This window comes from Salvelinus namaycush, chromosome 25, assembly GCF_016432855.1.
Source record: "Salvelinus namaycush isolate Seneca chromosome 25, SaNama_1.0, whole genome shotgun sequence".
NCBI classification, from domain to species: Eukaryota; Metazoa; Chordata; class Actinopteri; order Salmoniformes; family Salmonidae; genus Salvelinus; species Salvelinus namaycush.
The window spans coordinates 23,927,449-23,944,209 of NC_052331.1; the positions used below are offsets into that span (position 1 = coordinate 23,927,449).

The 16,761-nt window shown below is 41.9% G+C and overlaps 2 protein-coding genes across 2 annotated transcripts in view; one reads left to right on the forward strand and one right to left on the reverse strand.

The window, feature by feature from the left end:
* Positions 1–88: 88 nt before the first annotated feature.
* On the reverse strand, positions 89–4,503 carry LOC120019849 (testicular spindle-associated protein SHCBP1L-like). The gene is made up of 10 exons (XM_038963262.1): positions 4,348–4,503; positions 4,054–4,203; positions 2,600–2,814; positions 2,438–2,524; positions 2,100–2,318; positions 1,825–1,930; positions 1,535–1,688; positions 1,157–1,407; positions 877–996; positions 89–554 (listed from the first exon to the last, which is right to left on the reverse strand). The coding sequence occupies exons 1-10, from the start codon at positions 4,501–4,503 to the stop codon at positions 297–299; spliced, it is 1,716 nt and encodes a 571-aa protein (XP_038819190.1). The 3' UTR covers positions 89–296.
* An 8,730-nt stretch (positions 4,504–13,233) lies between these two features.
* Positions 13,234–16,761, forward strand: part of lamc1 (laminin, gamma 1) — an 85,545-nt gene continuing 82,017 nt past the window's right edge. Inside the window, exon 1 of the mRNA XM_038963974.1 lies at positions 13,234–13,846. Coding sequence (XP_038819902.1) covers positions 13,474–13,846 — 373 coding nt within the window. The 5' untranslated portion in view covers positions 13,234–13,473. The remainder of the gene's footprint in view (positions 13,847–16,761) is intronic.

Sequence of the window (16,761 nt, forward strand, 5' to 3'; positions counted from 1 at the left end):
TCTGTAAAGGTACAATAAGGAGCACAACTCATTTTCAATAACACATTTTATTGAAATATTCATAAAGTGCACGTTTGTTTATAGGGCCAGTGCATACAAAAGCTGGGATCTTTCTCTGAAATGGATACCAACACAAATATAATCTAACACTTGAAACAAATCAATCTACCTAAAGTAGTAACGAATGTTACATGGCAAGATACTGAGCAACAGCTACATCCAGTAAAATTGTGAGTCTGGTTACTTCAAATTGTTTAAACTATTGTGTAGAACACATTTATGCTGCAATCCTAGACTCAGGAATTCACCCACATTTTGCGCAGCAAGCCTATATCACCCTTGGTGTTTGACTCCAGTTTGTTTGTGGTGATCTCCAAACTGAGTTTCTGCAGGGCCTTGGAAAGATAATCTGTCTCGTTCTTGTCCCCACTGGCTGTCTGCTCCAGGTCCTCACTCGCTTTGTACAGATTGTCAGGAACAAGAATGGTCACGCCATACCCGTGGTTATCATGAATATGATTGTCTGTCAGCTTCAGCTGGGGCTGAGGGAGAACCTGTGAATAGAAAACAATTTTGTCACTGATCTATCCTTGGTTTTCTACTTGAGTTGACACCAACATAAGTCACCTACTTAATTAGGTCTCAGGCTCTGCTTCACTGTGCCACATTTATTACACGTACTAAAATACCACTGATATCATGCTGCTGCTGACAATCTAGGGTTCCTCCTTGATTTAAAGGTTTAAGTTGATTCCTTCCCCACTTCCACACTGTCACCTCACTGGAATTTAGTGGCATTTCCACCTGTACATTTGTGTAATATATATATTTTCCCCTCACATGGAACAGCCATAATGCTAGTACTGTATACTATACCTTGAGATTGATTCCACCCTGTGAACCTTTCGAGTCTTTCGCCAGCTGGTTGCTGCAGTGATGGATTTCATTCCGATGCAGCTCTGCAACGCTGCCAGGGTACAACTCCACTCCTGCACCCTGAGAAAGTCAATGTCAAGTAAATCTGTGCTCATTTTCTAGTATGTCTCGAGAGAACTTTCTGTTCTATTTTGCATGTGGCCCCTTAATTTACATCCACACATAAACAATCAGATAAGCCATGTAACTCAAAAGCAATCTTTCAAAATGACAACTCTACCTTTGCACCAGAGATCTCACAGTTCTTCATGACCAGAGAGGCTCCAGTCAGGACACACACTCCTGTGCCTTGACACTTCAACACGCAGTTGTCCAGGGTCAACTGTCCCGACTCCACCACAACAATGCCATCACAGGTTCCATGCTGCACCAATGTCAGGTTCATGAGCATCACCTTGGAGGCTTTGGACGCCACAAAGTTGTCATGGGATGGGTCAGAGTAGAACAGCACCTCTTTCCTTTCTCCTTCTCCTGCAGAGTATAGAACCATTGAGGCATGAAGGTCAACTAACGCTTAAGTATCACTTGTCAGCTGTACTTTAACGGATATACAGATTTTATTATGGCCATGAATATAAAAAAGTAATATCGTATTTACCCTTTATTGTGATGTCGTCTGTGAGGGATGCCAGTGCAACTGCGTGGTACTCTCCTGGGAAGACCACCACCGTGTCCCCAGAGAAGCATGAGTCCAGAGCGGCTGACAGACTGTCATGCTGCTGGATCAGAGTGTCCGCCGAGAAGTTCTTGATCTGGGGTCACAATGAAATAAAGATAACGTTTTGAAATAACTGAGATAAGCTGCAATAAATCAAGTTAAAAACAATCATTTTCGCAACAAAAAAATTACATGACTGCAGTGAATAACACCAGATCCAGCACACCAACCATGTCTGTTGTCATTATCTGGGCAACAATGTGTGTCACAATCCTTCCAGATGTTCTCTGTCCCTTTCTGCGTTTGTAGATCCTTGGATAGAAGGGTCCATGGCTCCTAAAGACATTTAAAGCAATATCTTGGTATTAAATCAACACTACGGCTCATTACAAGAACTGCTGACTAAAGAACAAGATTAGTTGAGCAGCAATACTAGCTGTTTTACACTATGTCAGCATTGGTAGTTGGATGTTGAGAAAAGCTAGGACCAATGATCATATCTTACCTGAGTCGTAGGTCTTCCCAGAACTTCAGGAGCCCACAGAGCATTGACATTTCATAGTACTTTTTCCAGCACTCCACAGCCTCCCCTGGTAAGGCCTCCCCACGGATTTTGGTCTGGAACTTTGTCAAGTCCAGTCGTTTGCTTCGGTACTCCTCCAGGGTCTTGCGGTATCGCTCACTGATTGGACCAGGGATGGTTCCATCCTGAATGTCATAATACCTGCAGACAAATACACCGCATAGTCCAGGTGAACATCATTCAACACAGCAGTGACACCATATCTAATCTTTGTGGCTTGTTTTTGGTTGGCTCTGCTGAAATGCGGAGGGTATGCTTACAGCTGTATGCGTTTCTCAATGACTCCTGCGTACTCGTCACATTCCTCATCATCATCCCAGTCCCTCCAGAGAAAATCGTAGAAAAACCTGCAGGGAAGCATGAAGACAAAATCTGGAATTTGGATTTACACTGTATTAGAGGAGTTCCCTAATGTTATTCACCTTGCATGTTCCAGATACTCTGCAATGTTGTCTACATCAGCTCCCATCCCTTGTATGGGGTAGACATCCAAGATTGGCACAGAGTAGTCATGTTCCCTCAACACATCTTCAACCAACTCTCTTGGTAAGTTGGCAATGTTTGAGGAATATGGTTCTGCCACGGAAACAGACACTCGAAGAGGGAGGCTTTTTCCTTCGCATGGTGTACAGTTGACCTAGACAGCCAAAGTTCAGGTTTAGGAAAATGGTCAGACACTTTGCATCCCAATTATGGCAGAATTGTGGATATGGTACTGTGATCTAGACCTGGGTGCTTAGTGGTAACTTCTTGAGCCATTGTTAACAGATGTAGCTAGCTACCGGTATTTGTTTGAAACGCTAATGTTAGAGGGAGCCCCTGTCAACTAAATAATGTTAACTGTGCCTGTGGCAGTGTGGCGTTAACAAGCTAATGATTGCTGAGCAAGCTCATTAGTGTTAGCGAATGTGAGCCACATAGAAATGGAACGAATAGAACAGGCGTCCCCATTCAAGTCAATGATAGCATAATGGGTGGACTGGCAGCAGTTGAGAGTGTACCGACAGGAGAAAAGCAAGAAGTAAAACCAGGAAGTGTAGCCATCAATATGTGCTGTGATTTGATTCAACTCAACTGACATTACAGAAAATACATTCCTTTGCATGAGCCACATCAGTTATCATTTGAATTAACATTCTACATTACCATGGAAATGATTTCATCACAATACCAGGCAGCCATTTGCTGTTATATTCATTATATTTCTATGCTGAGCCACCTGTATCTAAATATTTGAAATTGTATCTGGATGTAACAAAACTACTAGCTAGTAATGAAAGGTTAGTGATATCTGGGACAGCCTAAACCCTAACCCTTATGTGAAGCATCCGGTTGTCGTTTCCACTCACTACCAAATATGGTGACGAGAGGTAGCCCAGTGGGAGAAGAGGGAGCGTAATGGATTTTAGCCGATATTATGCAACATTTCTCATCGATAAAACATTTGATCTCAATACGGGTTTCTGTACCCAAAACTTGAATTTGTTATGAACCGAGTGGACTACGTTTAGCAGATTCTACCCTTTGCCAAAGTAAAAAAAAAAAAAAAAAAAAAAGTTAGTTTAGGAGGGTAGGGGCGAATTGAGTCACTCCGCACGCGCACTTCAGAGTAGGCGTTCCCTAACGGAAATATGCAAATACATGCTACAACGCGCCAATAGGATCTCGCTAGCTCGTGCTTGGTTCTGACCATTAAGACTCATTTGTTCCCTTTGGAAACGACCAGCTGTGTTCTATCTTGGGTTAGTTATAAAAAATCTTTGACTTAACCCTTAAATTACCGTAACCATTTTAATGTTCAAGTTAAATGGGGTAGGGAGTGGAACGTCCCAGTGATCCCGTATAGTAAGGACCGTAATTAAAGTATCTAACTTACGTCGACAAGCACACCCACGAATGGCAGGTCGCCAATATCGCAGTTTACCAACAGGACTTCTGGGGAAGTTTTCCACACTGCAGTCCAAGAGCGTTTGCTGGCAAGTTTTTCTATTATGTAGAAACGTATAGCTTCATCTGCGTCTTCTGCCTGTTAAACATGCAAATAAAACATGTGTTAGCATACTTGACTGTGAACATTGTTGGGTTGTCGGCCAGTTGATAAATGAATTAGCTAACTGGGTAGCTAAAGTAAGTGAACGTTATTACTAGTTAGCTAGATCTAGCCACTTACAGAACACTGGCCAATAATATGATCGCAAAACAGAACAACACGTTCATCGTAGGTGTATGTCTTGTTGGAGATGAAGATTTGTGGCAAGACTTGGGCCTCTTTAGCATCAAATGGCTCTTCGCTGTCAGGATTTGGCGCCAGACGTTTCCTTCTCATAGGGACTTTATTCCTTACGATTTGAGGAGAGTCAGCATTAGAGAATGATGTTAAACCATCATCATAGCTTGGCACCTCACTGTTCGGAATAGTACTGGTATGAGACTGGGCCTTTTCATGGGCCATCTCACTTGAGACAGGTATTTTAAAATGTTCCTTGCTTGCTTTCTGTGCTGTTTCATCATGAAAATCTTCCAGAGGAAACAAAGGATCAGGGGCACAAGTTGCCATTGTATAAGATTTGCAAATAAAAGTGATTATTTTCGAAAATTAACCTAGTTCGCTTGCTTACCGTTAGCTAAAGCCAACGACTTTTGCCCCAGCACCGCGAGCCTGGGTTGGTTCAGATTGAATATTTGAAAATTGAGCGCGAAACGGTCACGAGGTACTAGCGGCAGCCGGAAGTAGCATGCGCCATCACAAAACGCTCAGAAGAGAACAGAATAAGTTGTGTTCACAAGCTAACTATTTGATAAAGTCAAGTATCCGAGTGACTCAATTGCAATTTTTCTTCTGGACCGTCTGTTTTCATGATTGAGAGATATTTTAAATCGAATCTGTAATGGTTTGCTAAGATAGTTTAGCTAGCTAGATTGGGATGGCAAGGTCTTTCAACCAAGGACTCCATAGAGAACAATAGTAATGGCCTCTAAAGCCTATGGGGAAATGAATGTGAGTTTGAGGGGTTTTGGATAAATGTTGAAAATGAGGTCTGTGGTAAACACAGGTTAAGGAGATCTTGTACATTTTGTTCTATGAGATAGTCTTCATCAGCTGATGTTATTGTAAAATGTGAAGCATTTATGTAATCAAAACATAATTCATAATGTTAACTAACTGATTAAATCATAGGGGAAAAAACGTATAAGATAGCCTAAGCCTTTTTTAACATCAGACCTTATTTTACTTCATTTCCCCCATAGGAATGGCTGAACGAACCAGAGGTAGAAAATGCTGACTCATTTCCGGTTTTTAGGACTACAAGCTGGCAAACTATACCACAGAGTTTATAAAACCAGAGACGCAAAGTTTTGAGAATTTCGGGAATGCTTGTGAAGCAGACTCGGCAGATCAGATTGGGGTTGGCAAGTCAATGTAAAAAATGTGTCCTTGTTAATTTTCTTGAAATCCAAATGCAAAACCTAGATTTGAGCCAATGTCTTAAATAACTGAAACTGTCATTACTACAACCTTGTGAAAGTGACAAACTGACATGTTTTGTGTCACTCCGGGATGCTAGCCTTCTAGGCTGAGTTCCTCTGTCCAGTGTCTGTTCTTTTGCCCATCTTAATCTTTTCTTTTTATTGGCCAGTCTGAGATATGGCTTTTTCTTTGCAACTCTGCTTAGAAGGCCAGCACCCGAGTCGCATCTTCACTGTTGACGTTGAGACTGGTGTTTTGCGGGTACTATTTAATGAAGCTGCCAGTTGAGGACTTGAGAGGTGTCTATTTCTCAAACTAGGCATTCTAATGTACTTGTCCTGCTTGCTCAGTTGTCCAATGTGAATACTGTATTTCTGATCAATTTGATGTTATTTTAATGGGCAAAAAATTTGCTTTTCTTTCAAAAACAAGTTAATTTCTAAGTGACCCCAAACTTTTGAACGGTAGTGTATATATCTTATTTTTTTCACATTTTCAAACAGTCCATTTATATTTTCAAACGGGGCTATACAGTTGGGTTAGGTTTTTTTCTCGCCTGAGTAGCCTCGTTTCACCGCCAAAAATAAAATTTACCCATCTAGTGTTCAACAAAATAACAACACAATGTCAAATACAGGTAGCCTAGTCAAATAATTAACATCCAATCACATTCACCGTTTCTCTCTCGCGGGAATTCCACTAACGATCCATATGTAGCCAAACGTAGCTGCTGCTCATGTTGGTATCTGTATTGTTGGTACACTGCAGCATCCACCGAGAGGCTCTTGCTGCCAAAGGAATGCCTGATGGCTTGAAAGCTGTTTTGGACACTACAGTGAAAATGGTTAACTTTTAAAGAAAATACAATTTTATTAGTCACATGTGCCGAATACAACCTTACAGTGACATGCTTACTTACGAGCCCCTAGCCAACAATGCAGTTTCAAAAAATACGAATAAGAAATAAAAGTGACAAGTAATTAAAGAGCAGCAGTAAAATAACAATAGCGAGACTATATACAGGGGGGTACCGGTTGGTTGAGGTAATATGTACATGTAGGTAGAGTTATTAAAGTGACTATGCATATATGATAACAACAAAGTAGCAGCGGTGTAAAAGAGGTAGGTGTTCAGGAGTCTTACGGCTTGGGGGTAGAAGCTGTTTAGGAGCCTCTTGGACCTAGACTTGGTGCTCCGGTACCGCTTGCCGTGCGGTAGCAGAGAACAGTCTATGATTTGGGTGGCTGGAGTCTTTGACAATGTTTAGTGCCTTCCTCTGACACCGTCTGGTATAGAGGTCCTGGATGGCAGGAAGCTTTGCCCAGTGATGTACTGGACCATTCGCACTACCCTCTGTAGTGCCTTGCTGTCGGAGTCCGAGCAGTTGCCATACCAGGCAGTGATGCAACCGGACAGGATGCTCTCGATGGTGCAGCCGTAGAACCTTTTGAGGATCTGAGGACCCATGCCAAATCTTTTGAGTCTCCTGAGGGGGAATTGGTTTTGTAGCGCCTTCTTCACAACTGTCTTGGTGTGCTTGAGACCATGTTCGTTTGTTGGTGATGTGAACACCAAGGAACTTGAAGCTCACAACCTGCACCACTGCAGCCCCGTTGATGAGAATGGGGGTGTGCTCGGTCCTCTTTTCCTGTAGTCTACAATCATCTCCTTTCTCTTGATCACGTTGAGGGAGAGGTTGTTGTCCTGGCACCACACGGCCAGGTCTCTGACCTCCTCCCTATAGGCTGTCTCGTCGTTGTCTGTGATCAGGCCTACCACTGTTTTGTCATCGGCAAACTTAATGATGATGTTGGAGTCGTGCCTGGCCGTGCAGTCATGAGTGAACAGGGAGTACAGGAGGGGACTGAGCACGCACCCCTGAGAGGCCCCTGTGTTGAGGATCAGCGTGGAAAATGTGTTGTTACCTACCTTTACCACCTAGGGGCGGCCTGTCAGGAAGTCCAGGATCCAGTTGCAGAGGAAGGTGTTTAGTCCAGGGTCCTTAGCTTATTGATGAGCTTTGAGGGCACTATGGTGTTGAACGCTGAGCTGTAGTCAATGAATAGCATTCTCACATAGGTGTTCCTTTTATCCAGGTGGGAAAGGGCAGTGTGGAGTGCAATAGAGATTGCATCATCTGTGGATCTGTTGGGGCGGTATGCAAATTGAAGTGGGTCTTGGGTTTCTAGGATAATGGTTTGTGAGCCATGACCAGCCTTTCAAAGCACTTCATGACTACAGACGTGAGTGCTACAGGTCGGTAGTCATTTAGACAGGTTATCTTAGTGTTCTTGGGCACAAGCACTATGGTGGTCTGCTTGAAACATGTTGATATTACAGACTCGGACAGGGTGAGGTTGAAAATGTCAGTGAAGACACTTGCTAGTTAGTCAGCGCATGCTCGCAGTACACGTCCTGGTAATCCGTCTGACCCTGCGACCTTGTAAATGTTGACCTGTTTCAAGGTCTTACTCACAATGGCTGCAGAGAGAGTGATCACACAGTCTTCCAGGACAGCTGGTGCTCTCATGCATGTTTCAGTTTTTTTTGCCTCGAAGCGAGCATAGAAGTAGTTTAGCTCGTCTGGTAGGCTCGTGTCACTGGGCAACTCTCGGGCTGTGCTTCCCTTTGTAGTCTGTAATGGTTTGCAAGCCCTGCCACATCCGGCGAGCATCAGCGCCGGTGTAGTACCACTCGATCTTAGTCCTGTATTGACGCTTTACTTGTTTGATGGTTCGTCAGAGGGCATAGCGGGATTTCTTATAAGCTTCCGGGTTAGAGTCCCGCTCCTTGAAAGCGGAAGCTCTAGCCTTTAGCTCAGTGTGGATGTTGCCTGTAATCCATGGCTTCTGGTTGGGGTATGTACATACGGTCGCTGTGGGGACGACGTCATCGATGCACTTATTGATGAAGCCAATGACTGATGTGGTATACTCCTCAATGCCATCGGAGAAATCCCGGAAATATTCCAGTCTGTGCTAGCAAAACAGTCCTGTAGCTTAGCATCTGCTTCATCTGACCACTTTTTTATTTATCTAGTCACTGGCGCTTCCTGCTTTAATTTTTGCTTGTAAGCTGGAATCGGGAGGATAGAATTATGGTCAGATTTGCCAAATGGAGGGCAAGGGAGAGCTTTTTATGCGTCTGTTTGGAGTAAAGGTGGTCTAGAATTTTTTTACCTCTGGTTGCGCACATTTAACGTGCTGATAGAAATTTCCAACATACAGACGCTGGTTATCAAGGGGCAAAGTATTGACATGTTTTTTTTTATTGAGAGATGACCTTAAAGTTTTCTTTGCTGATCATAATTTTCACTTCTCTGACCACTTGCATGATGACGAGTTTCTCACGACTGGCTTATCTGGGTGATGTTTTTTCTCGCCTGAATCATCTCAATCTATGATTTACAGGGACTCTGCAACTATATTCAGTGTGCGGGACAAAATTGAGGCTATGATTAAGAAGTTGTCTGCATTAACAAGGACAACACACTGGTTGTTCCATCATTGTATAATTTATTTGGTGTGCAAATGAACTTAAGTTTACGGACAATGTCAAATGTGATATTGCGAAGCACCTGAGTCAGTTGGGTGCGCAATTACGCAGGTACTTTCCCGAAACAGATGACACAAACTGGATTCGCTATCCCTTTCATGCCATGCCTCCAGTCCACTTACAGATATCTGAACAAGAGAGCCTCATCAAAATTTCAACAAGCTGGGGCCTCCCGGGTGGCGCAGTGGTCTAGGGCACTGTATCGCAGCGCTAGCTGTGCCACCAGAGATTCTGGGTTCGCGCCCAGATTCTGTCGCAGCCGGCCGCGACCGGGAGGTCCGTGGGGCGACGCACAATTGGCCTAGCGTCGTCCGGGTTAGGGAGGGTTTGGCCGGTAGGGATATCCTTGTCCCATCGCGCACCAGCGACTCCTGTGGCGGGCCGGGCACAGTGCGCGCTAACCAAGGTTGCCAGGTGCACGGTGTTTCCTCTGACATGTTTTATTTAATCAGAAGCCACTGCCAGATTTCGTGGTTAAATAAATAAAATTTTCACAGAACAGCTTGTTGAATTTTTTATTTTACCCCCTTTTTCTCCCCAATTTCGTGGTATCCAATTGTTAGTAATTACTATCTTGTCTCATCGCTACAACTCCCGTACGGGCTCGGGAGAGACGAAGGTTGAGAGCCATGCGTCCTCCGAAACACAACCCAACCAAGCCGCACTGCTTCTTAACACAGCGCGCATCCAACCCAGAAGCCAGCCGCACCAATGTGTCGGAGGAAGCACCGTGCACCTGGCAACCTTGGTTAGCGTGCACTTTTTACCCTCAAGGGTATCCTGCCTTGGCAAATTGAGCTTTTAAGACACTGATACCCTTTGCAACCACATACCTATGTGAGAGTGGATTCTCGGCCCTCACGAGCATGAAAACTAAATCCAGGCACAGACTGTGTGGGAAATGAAAAGACTGAGACTCTCTCCAATACAAACAACTTTGCAGAGTTATGTGCATCCTTTCAAGCACACCCTTCTCATTAACCTGTGGTGAGTTTTTCACAATTTTCGATTAAGAAATAAAGTTTTATATGTAAGATGGCTAAATAAAGAGCAAAATTATTGAATATTAGAATATTATTATTTGTGCCCTGGTCCTATAAGAGCTCTTCGTCATTTCCCACAAGCAGGGTTGTGGGATCCAGGAGGGCATTGAATGTCTCTGCTGTAACCAAGAAGTTTAATCCTGACATCTAGCAAGTTAGCAAATCAAATGTATAGCAGGAGCCCAGATATGGATATAATTTATTTGACACATCATAGATTTCTTATAGTTAGTTATAAGCAATGGCGTTGCACGTGCCCCCATGGAAAATCATACTGTTGGTATTTTGAAATACCCTGGTATACAGTATAAACGGTATATCGCCCAAGCCTACTTAGGCAGGACAATAACCCTCCTGCTTATCTCTAGCTTACTTTTTAATAGACTTAACTTGGTTTCAATAGAAAATCTAGGTTCTTAAGGGCAGTTCTGTATTTTGTTTTGGGATGCCTCTGCTGCACACTGCCTAAGAAAAAGTTTGGGTTTATTGCTATTGAGATGCCATTTGGTGACCCATTTTTGACAACCAATGAGAAAAGTTTATGCCTACAAATTATGTTTTTTTGATTAGGGTAAGTATACCTATTAACCACACCAAAATCTAAGTTTAGACATTTCTAACATATTGCCCTAATATTAGGCTTCCGAGTGGCGCAGCATCTCAGTGCTCGAGGCATCACTACAAACCCTGGTTCGATGAGAGGCTGTATCACAACCGGCCGTGATTGGGAGTCCAATAGGGCGCCGCACAATTGGCCCAGTGTCGTTAGGGTTTGGCCGGGGTAGGCCGTCATTGTAAATAAGAATTTGTTCTTAACTGACACACCTAGTTAAAAAATAATAATAATAATCCGAAAAGTGAGTATAAATTAAAAGATGAATCTCTCATGTGAAGTTTTAGGACTGTACTTACAATTTTTTTTAATAAGACATACAAATATTTGATGAGTTTGGACTGGGCTTAAAGGGTAACGAATGTACCCATTTTATTAAGCTCATGGGTGTTCCAAATAAGCCCACCTCTTAATTCATACATTTGAATAAATTTCCAAATGTTAACTTACAAACTGACATTTCTTATATAAAATTGTATTATATTAATATCCCCTAAAATATAAACTGATCATTACTATTCAGCATGAAAGTGGCACTCAACAGAGGGGTGTCCAATCATATCCACAGAGATCAATGCGGACTTAGGCTTTTGTTCTTGTCAACCTAATTCAACTAATCATAGACTTCAGTCAAGACATGATTAGTTGAAAAAAAAGACACTAACACACAACTTCAAATTAATTATCTGAAAGCTGATTCACATCTGCTGTATTGCTATTCTTGTTAATTAGGTTTTAGGAAGACAAATTGAACTATCTGAAGACAGTTTCAAATCTCCCCCTCTACTGTTGTATTACAAAAGTACAGGGGGTGGAGCTAAAAACAGAATCACCAGGATGAATGAAGGACAACAATATGACATTGCCCCCACCCAAAAGTGCACGAGTAGTCATCTTCTTGTCCCTCATTTGTTTGCATTTTTGTCCAAAACTATCCCTCAACCCTGATCTTATTATTTTCTGTCCGCATCAACGACCAACTGTCCATTCCAAACGTCTTGGAGAGAGTACAGAGGTTTTTAATTGTTCCTAATCGTTTCTAATCTTGGTAAAGGCACCATGGATAGATGCAACTTATGCGTAACTATTTTGTTTGTTTTAATCAACTTAAATCTGAACAAAAAATATTTATGCTCACGTTCACTGAATATTAGGGATATCAACACTATCCATATGTTTCAATATAAATCGGGCTTAATAGGAACATACTGGGCTTAGTTGGAACAGTGATTTAAGATGAAAAAGACAGAATAGCAAAGTCTATTTCGAAAATATTTGGAAACCAATGGTTTGTGGTATAAATAGACACATTAGACTACAATATTATGCAACGTTAGTATTGATCATGTTGAAATATATATATTTATTACCATTTACATTCTGTATAGAGGGAGTGCTTTTTGTGCTACTATACCTTTAAGCCCACCTGAGATAAATGTCAAATTGACAAAAATGGTGTCTGTGCATAACAATGCAAGGTTAATTTAACAGTTAAATAAGAAAAAATGCATTTAAAAATGTAAGCTCTAAATGCCTGAAATGTATGATCTTGTTATATAGTTCACCAAGTTATGTTGTTACTGTGTGACTGACATGCAGGCACAACTGCTAGCATGAAAAAAACATATTTTCAAATGGCAAGAAATAGTAATAATATATCAGAACATTCATCTCTTAATTTTACATAAAGTATGGTCACTTATCAAATATCTGAATAATGAGTTTATCTGAGGGTCGCCTCAAGTTTTATTGCAGCTTTCAAATGGGCCATTACTGGGAGGTTACACAACTGTCAATAACTCCAATAATCGGATTGGTTTAGAATAAAAACTGTTAAAGAACAACCAGATTAATGGTTGAAACATTACTCAGCAGGAAATGTTTATTTTTTCTTTGAATCCGAAGATGGAAGTGGGCTTAATATGTATGCTTACTCTAGGCCTTTTTACACTATTTTAAGTATCTGTATAGATACTATTTTTCAACTCCTATATGTTTATTCATTAACGTGTCTTAATATTACCTGCAGATAGGCGTTTTTTTTGACAACCCCCCCCCCCCCCCCCCCCCCGCTTTTTTTCACTAGTTTATAAATAAATAATGCATGGTTGATACTGTCGAAGTTTTGTTTGTCGTGTTGTATTGAAATGTGCGGTTTTGCGTTTCTGGCAGGCAATACGCACTGTCAAAAGAGTGGAAAACTAAAACAGTGGTGATAGTTTGAAGAACGTTATGTTAAACTCGTAAAAGATTCTGCGCGTCATCAAAGCATCCTTCACGCGGAAGTCGACGTCGAGATTTTTTTTCAAGTTTTGACTTGCGCAGTAGATCCTAGGGTGTAGTCGGATATAGTTATTTTCCTTCTGAAGTTTCTCCATGGCGGTGGACACAAAGCACTGAGACCGTGGAAGTCTGCGTTAGAGCAAGGACAATAATTCTGGAAGGAACAAACGCATTTTTAAAGAGAAGCGATTGAAAGTTTTCCGCATGGTTTTACTTGTTTTATCAAGATTGCGGTAACTGGGTAGTTACCAATAAGTTGAAAGTTCAAAGGTGTAATAGAGGGATTCGTGTAGTTGTAGCTTAAATTTGAAACGGCTTTTAGAATAGCTGAGAATGCGTTGGGTTATTCAAGTTTTGTTTTCATTTACTTGTTTGGCTGTCTTCAGCCACAGTGCTATGGATGAATGCACTGACGATTCGAGTCGTCCTCAGCGATGCATGCCAGAGTTTGTCAACGCTGCTTTCAATGTCACTGTGGTAGCTACCAATACTTGTGGCTCTCCACCAGAAGAATACTGCGTACAAACCGGGGTTACGGGGGTCACCAAGTCGTGCCACATCTGCGATGCCAGGGATCGCAGACAACACCACAGTGCTGTGTACCTCACCGATTACAACAATCAACAGGACACAACCTGGTGGCAAAGTCAGACTATGTTAGCGGGCATCCAGTATCCACACTCAATCAATCTAACTCTTCATCTTGGTAAGTGTTGGTTTTATTATGTTTCAAGCGCATAAAACAGTCCAATATGTTTAGCTACCGTTACCGTAAGAGCACTATTCATCTCATCTGCAGACGGATTAGGGGGTGACTTTTTAACTCGGAGCAAACATTGACCTCGAAACAACTGTTAAAATGAACCACGAATAGAATAGGTTTGATTACAAAGTTTCAATTTGAAAACAAATCCTAGTTGACAAGCCGAGATGTGCAACAATGTTTGTATGGCAATCACACACTGACTGCTCAATTCTTTGCGGCGGACAAGACAGCTCCTGACGCCATCAGTAGATACGCTTTATTATTAATTTGTATTTTACCTTTATTTAACTAGGCAAGTCAGTTAAGAACAAATTCTTATTTTCAATGACTGTCTAGGAACAGTGGGATAACTGCATTGTTCAGGCGCAGAGCGACAGTTTTTTTTAACCTTGTCAGCTCATTGAATTCAATCTGTGTGTAAAATATGCCTAAAATATATATTTGCGTTTTCTTTGTGTATTCAGAGTCATGAAAACGGTTATCATGCTCTTCATGCATTACATTTAACCAGAGGAATGGATTTCTCAGTTAGTTATACTTTTACATACTGGAATTTGCGCAAACTGCCGCACAGCTGAAAGTTCTAGACTCGAGCTATGAATATCAAATGCTCCATCTGGGTCTTGTTAGCTTTGACTAATGAGTACTTTATAGAGTAGGCCAGATGAAATGGACGATGATGCGAGACATTTTAAGTTCAACTGTGGGGGGGTCACATGTTGTGGAGACCCATGTACTGAAATATAACTGTCCTTCCAATAATGATTGGAAGAGTGCTTTTTCTAGAGTTAATTTCAAATGAAAAACGTTCCATGACGTATTTGAGACGAGTTTCAGTATTCACCCAGCACTACTGTTTTAGTACTCGACATTCCTGAGTGGTTTAGTCAGGTCTCCTTGTAGCTTCTTTGTAGCCTAAGGTAACACACTTTGATAAGCTGGTGGAGGGCTGTAGTCACCTATTCTATAATGAAAAATTATATAAACGCAACAATTTCAAAGATTTTACTGAGTTCATATATGAACTATCAGTCAATTGAAATAAATACGTTGGGCCCTAATCTGCAGATATCACATGACTGGGAATACAGATATACATCTGTTGGTCACATACCTTTTTTTTTTTTTTAAGTAGGAGTTCGGATTAGAAAGCTAGTCGGTATCTGGTGTGTGTCCACCATTTGCCTCATGCAGTATGACATCTCCTTCGCATAGAGTTGATCAGGCTGTTGATTGTGGCCTGTGGAATGTTGTCCCTCTTCAATGGCTCTGTGAAGTTGCTGGATATTTGCAGGAACTGGAACTCTCTGTCGTACACGTTGATCCAAAGTATCCATAACATGCTCAATGGGGGACATGTCGGGTGAGTATGCAGGCCATGGAAGAAATGGTACATTTTCAGCTTCCGGGAATTGTGTACAGATCTTTGCGACATGGGGCCGTGTATTATCATGCTGAAACATGAGGTGATGGCGGAGGATGAATGGCACGACAATGGGCCTCAGGATCTCATCAAGGTGTGTCTTTGCATTCAAATTGCCCTCGATAAAATACAATTGTGTTTTTTGTCTGTAGCTTATACCTGCCTATTCAATAACCCCACTGCCCCCATGGGGAAATCTGTTCACAACATTGACATTAGCAAACCACTCGTCCACACAACGCCATACGCGTGGTCTGTGGTTGTGAGGCCGGTTAGACGTACTGCCAAATTTTCTAAAACGATGTTGTAGGCAGCTTATAGTAGAGAAATTAACGTCCAATTCTCTGGCAACAGCTCTGGTAGACATTCCTGCAGTCAGCATGCCAATTGCTGCCTCCCTCATAACTTGAGACATTTAGTGGCCTTTTATTGCACCTAGGGCTGTGGCGGTCACGCAATTTTGTCAGCGGTGATTGTCAAGCAAATAACTGTCAGTCTCACGGTAATTGACCGTCAATTAACATAAACATATTTGGCTTCCACACACAGCCTACAATAGCAAATGGAGGACGCTTTTCCCCCGTGGCTTGTTTTCATGCCTCCCAGGTAGCCTATACTCCTGTTGTAAATGTAACCAATGTGCTTACTATAGTAGGCCTGGCCTATAGAAAGCTCATGGGATCCTCTTTTTATTAATGGAAATCACAGTTTTTTTCCCGAAGTTGCATAGCCAATAGAAATGTTGTGCAACATGGGCTCTCAAGTGTTTGATTGGATTTTTGATTACATTTGCCTTGATGTCAGAGTGGTTAGAGGGACAATAGAGTACTAAGTACCAGGCAGTTTGAAAGTTTGGTAGGCTACTAATGACCAGAGCAGCATCAGAGCTGGGAAAAGCCTAATTACCATGAATAAACGGTCATGAGGAATTTGACTGCCTTCATGACTCGTGACCGACAGTGTGCCGGTAATACGGTCACCGCAACAGCCCTAAGTGCAGCAGTGTAATGATCATGCTATTTAATCAGCGTCTTGATATGCCACACCTGTAAAGTGGATTGATTGTCTCTTGGCAAAGGAGAAATGCTCACTAACAGGGATGTAAACAAATTTGTGCACAACATTTGAGAGAGATTAAGCATTTTTTTTGTGTGTGTAAGGAACATTTCTGGGTTCTTTTATTTCCGCTCATGAAACATGGGACAAACACTACATGTTCAGTCTACACATTCTGCCATAACACCCTCAAAGCACAATACACTTCAAGATAAGCACACCATAGCCAGGGGTAGGAAAATATAATTTCCTTTTATGAAGTAGCACTCAAGTTTGCAATTCCAATTGACTCTTCTCATTACCTAAGCTCCTGGTGCAATGAGCCCTAACATTCAGGATTGCTGATGCTGTCTTATTGATATTAGAGTGATTACTA

Coding starts and splice junctions, on each gene's coding strand:
- LOC120019849 (XM_038963262.1), bottom strand. CDS start 4,503: ATGAGAAGGAAACGTCTGGCGCCAAATCCTGACAGCGAAGAGCCATTT. Junction 1,931..2,099: donor TGGGAAGACCTACGACTCAG/GTAAGATATGAT, acceptor AAATGTCTTTAG/GAGCCATGGACCCTTCTATC. Junction 1,408..1,534: donor AGACGACATCACAATAAAGG/GTAAATACGATA, acceptor TATACTCTGCAG/GAGAAGGAGAAAGGAAAGAG.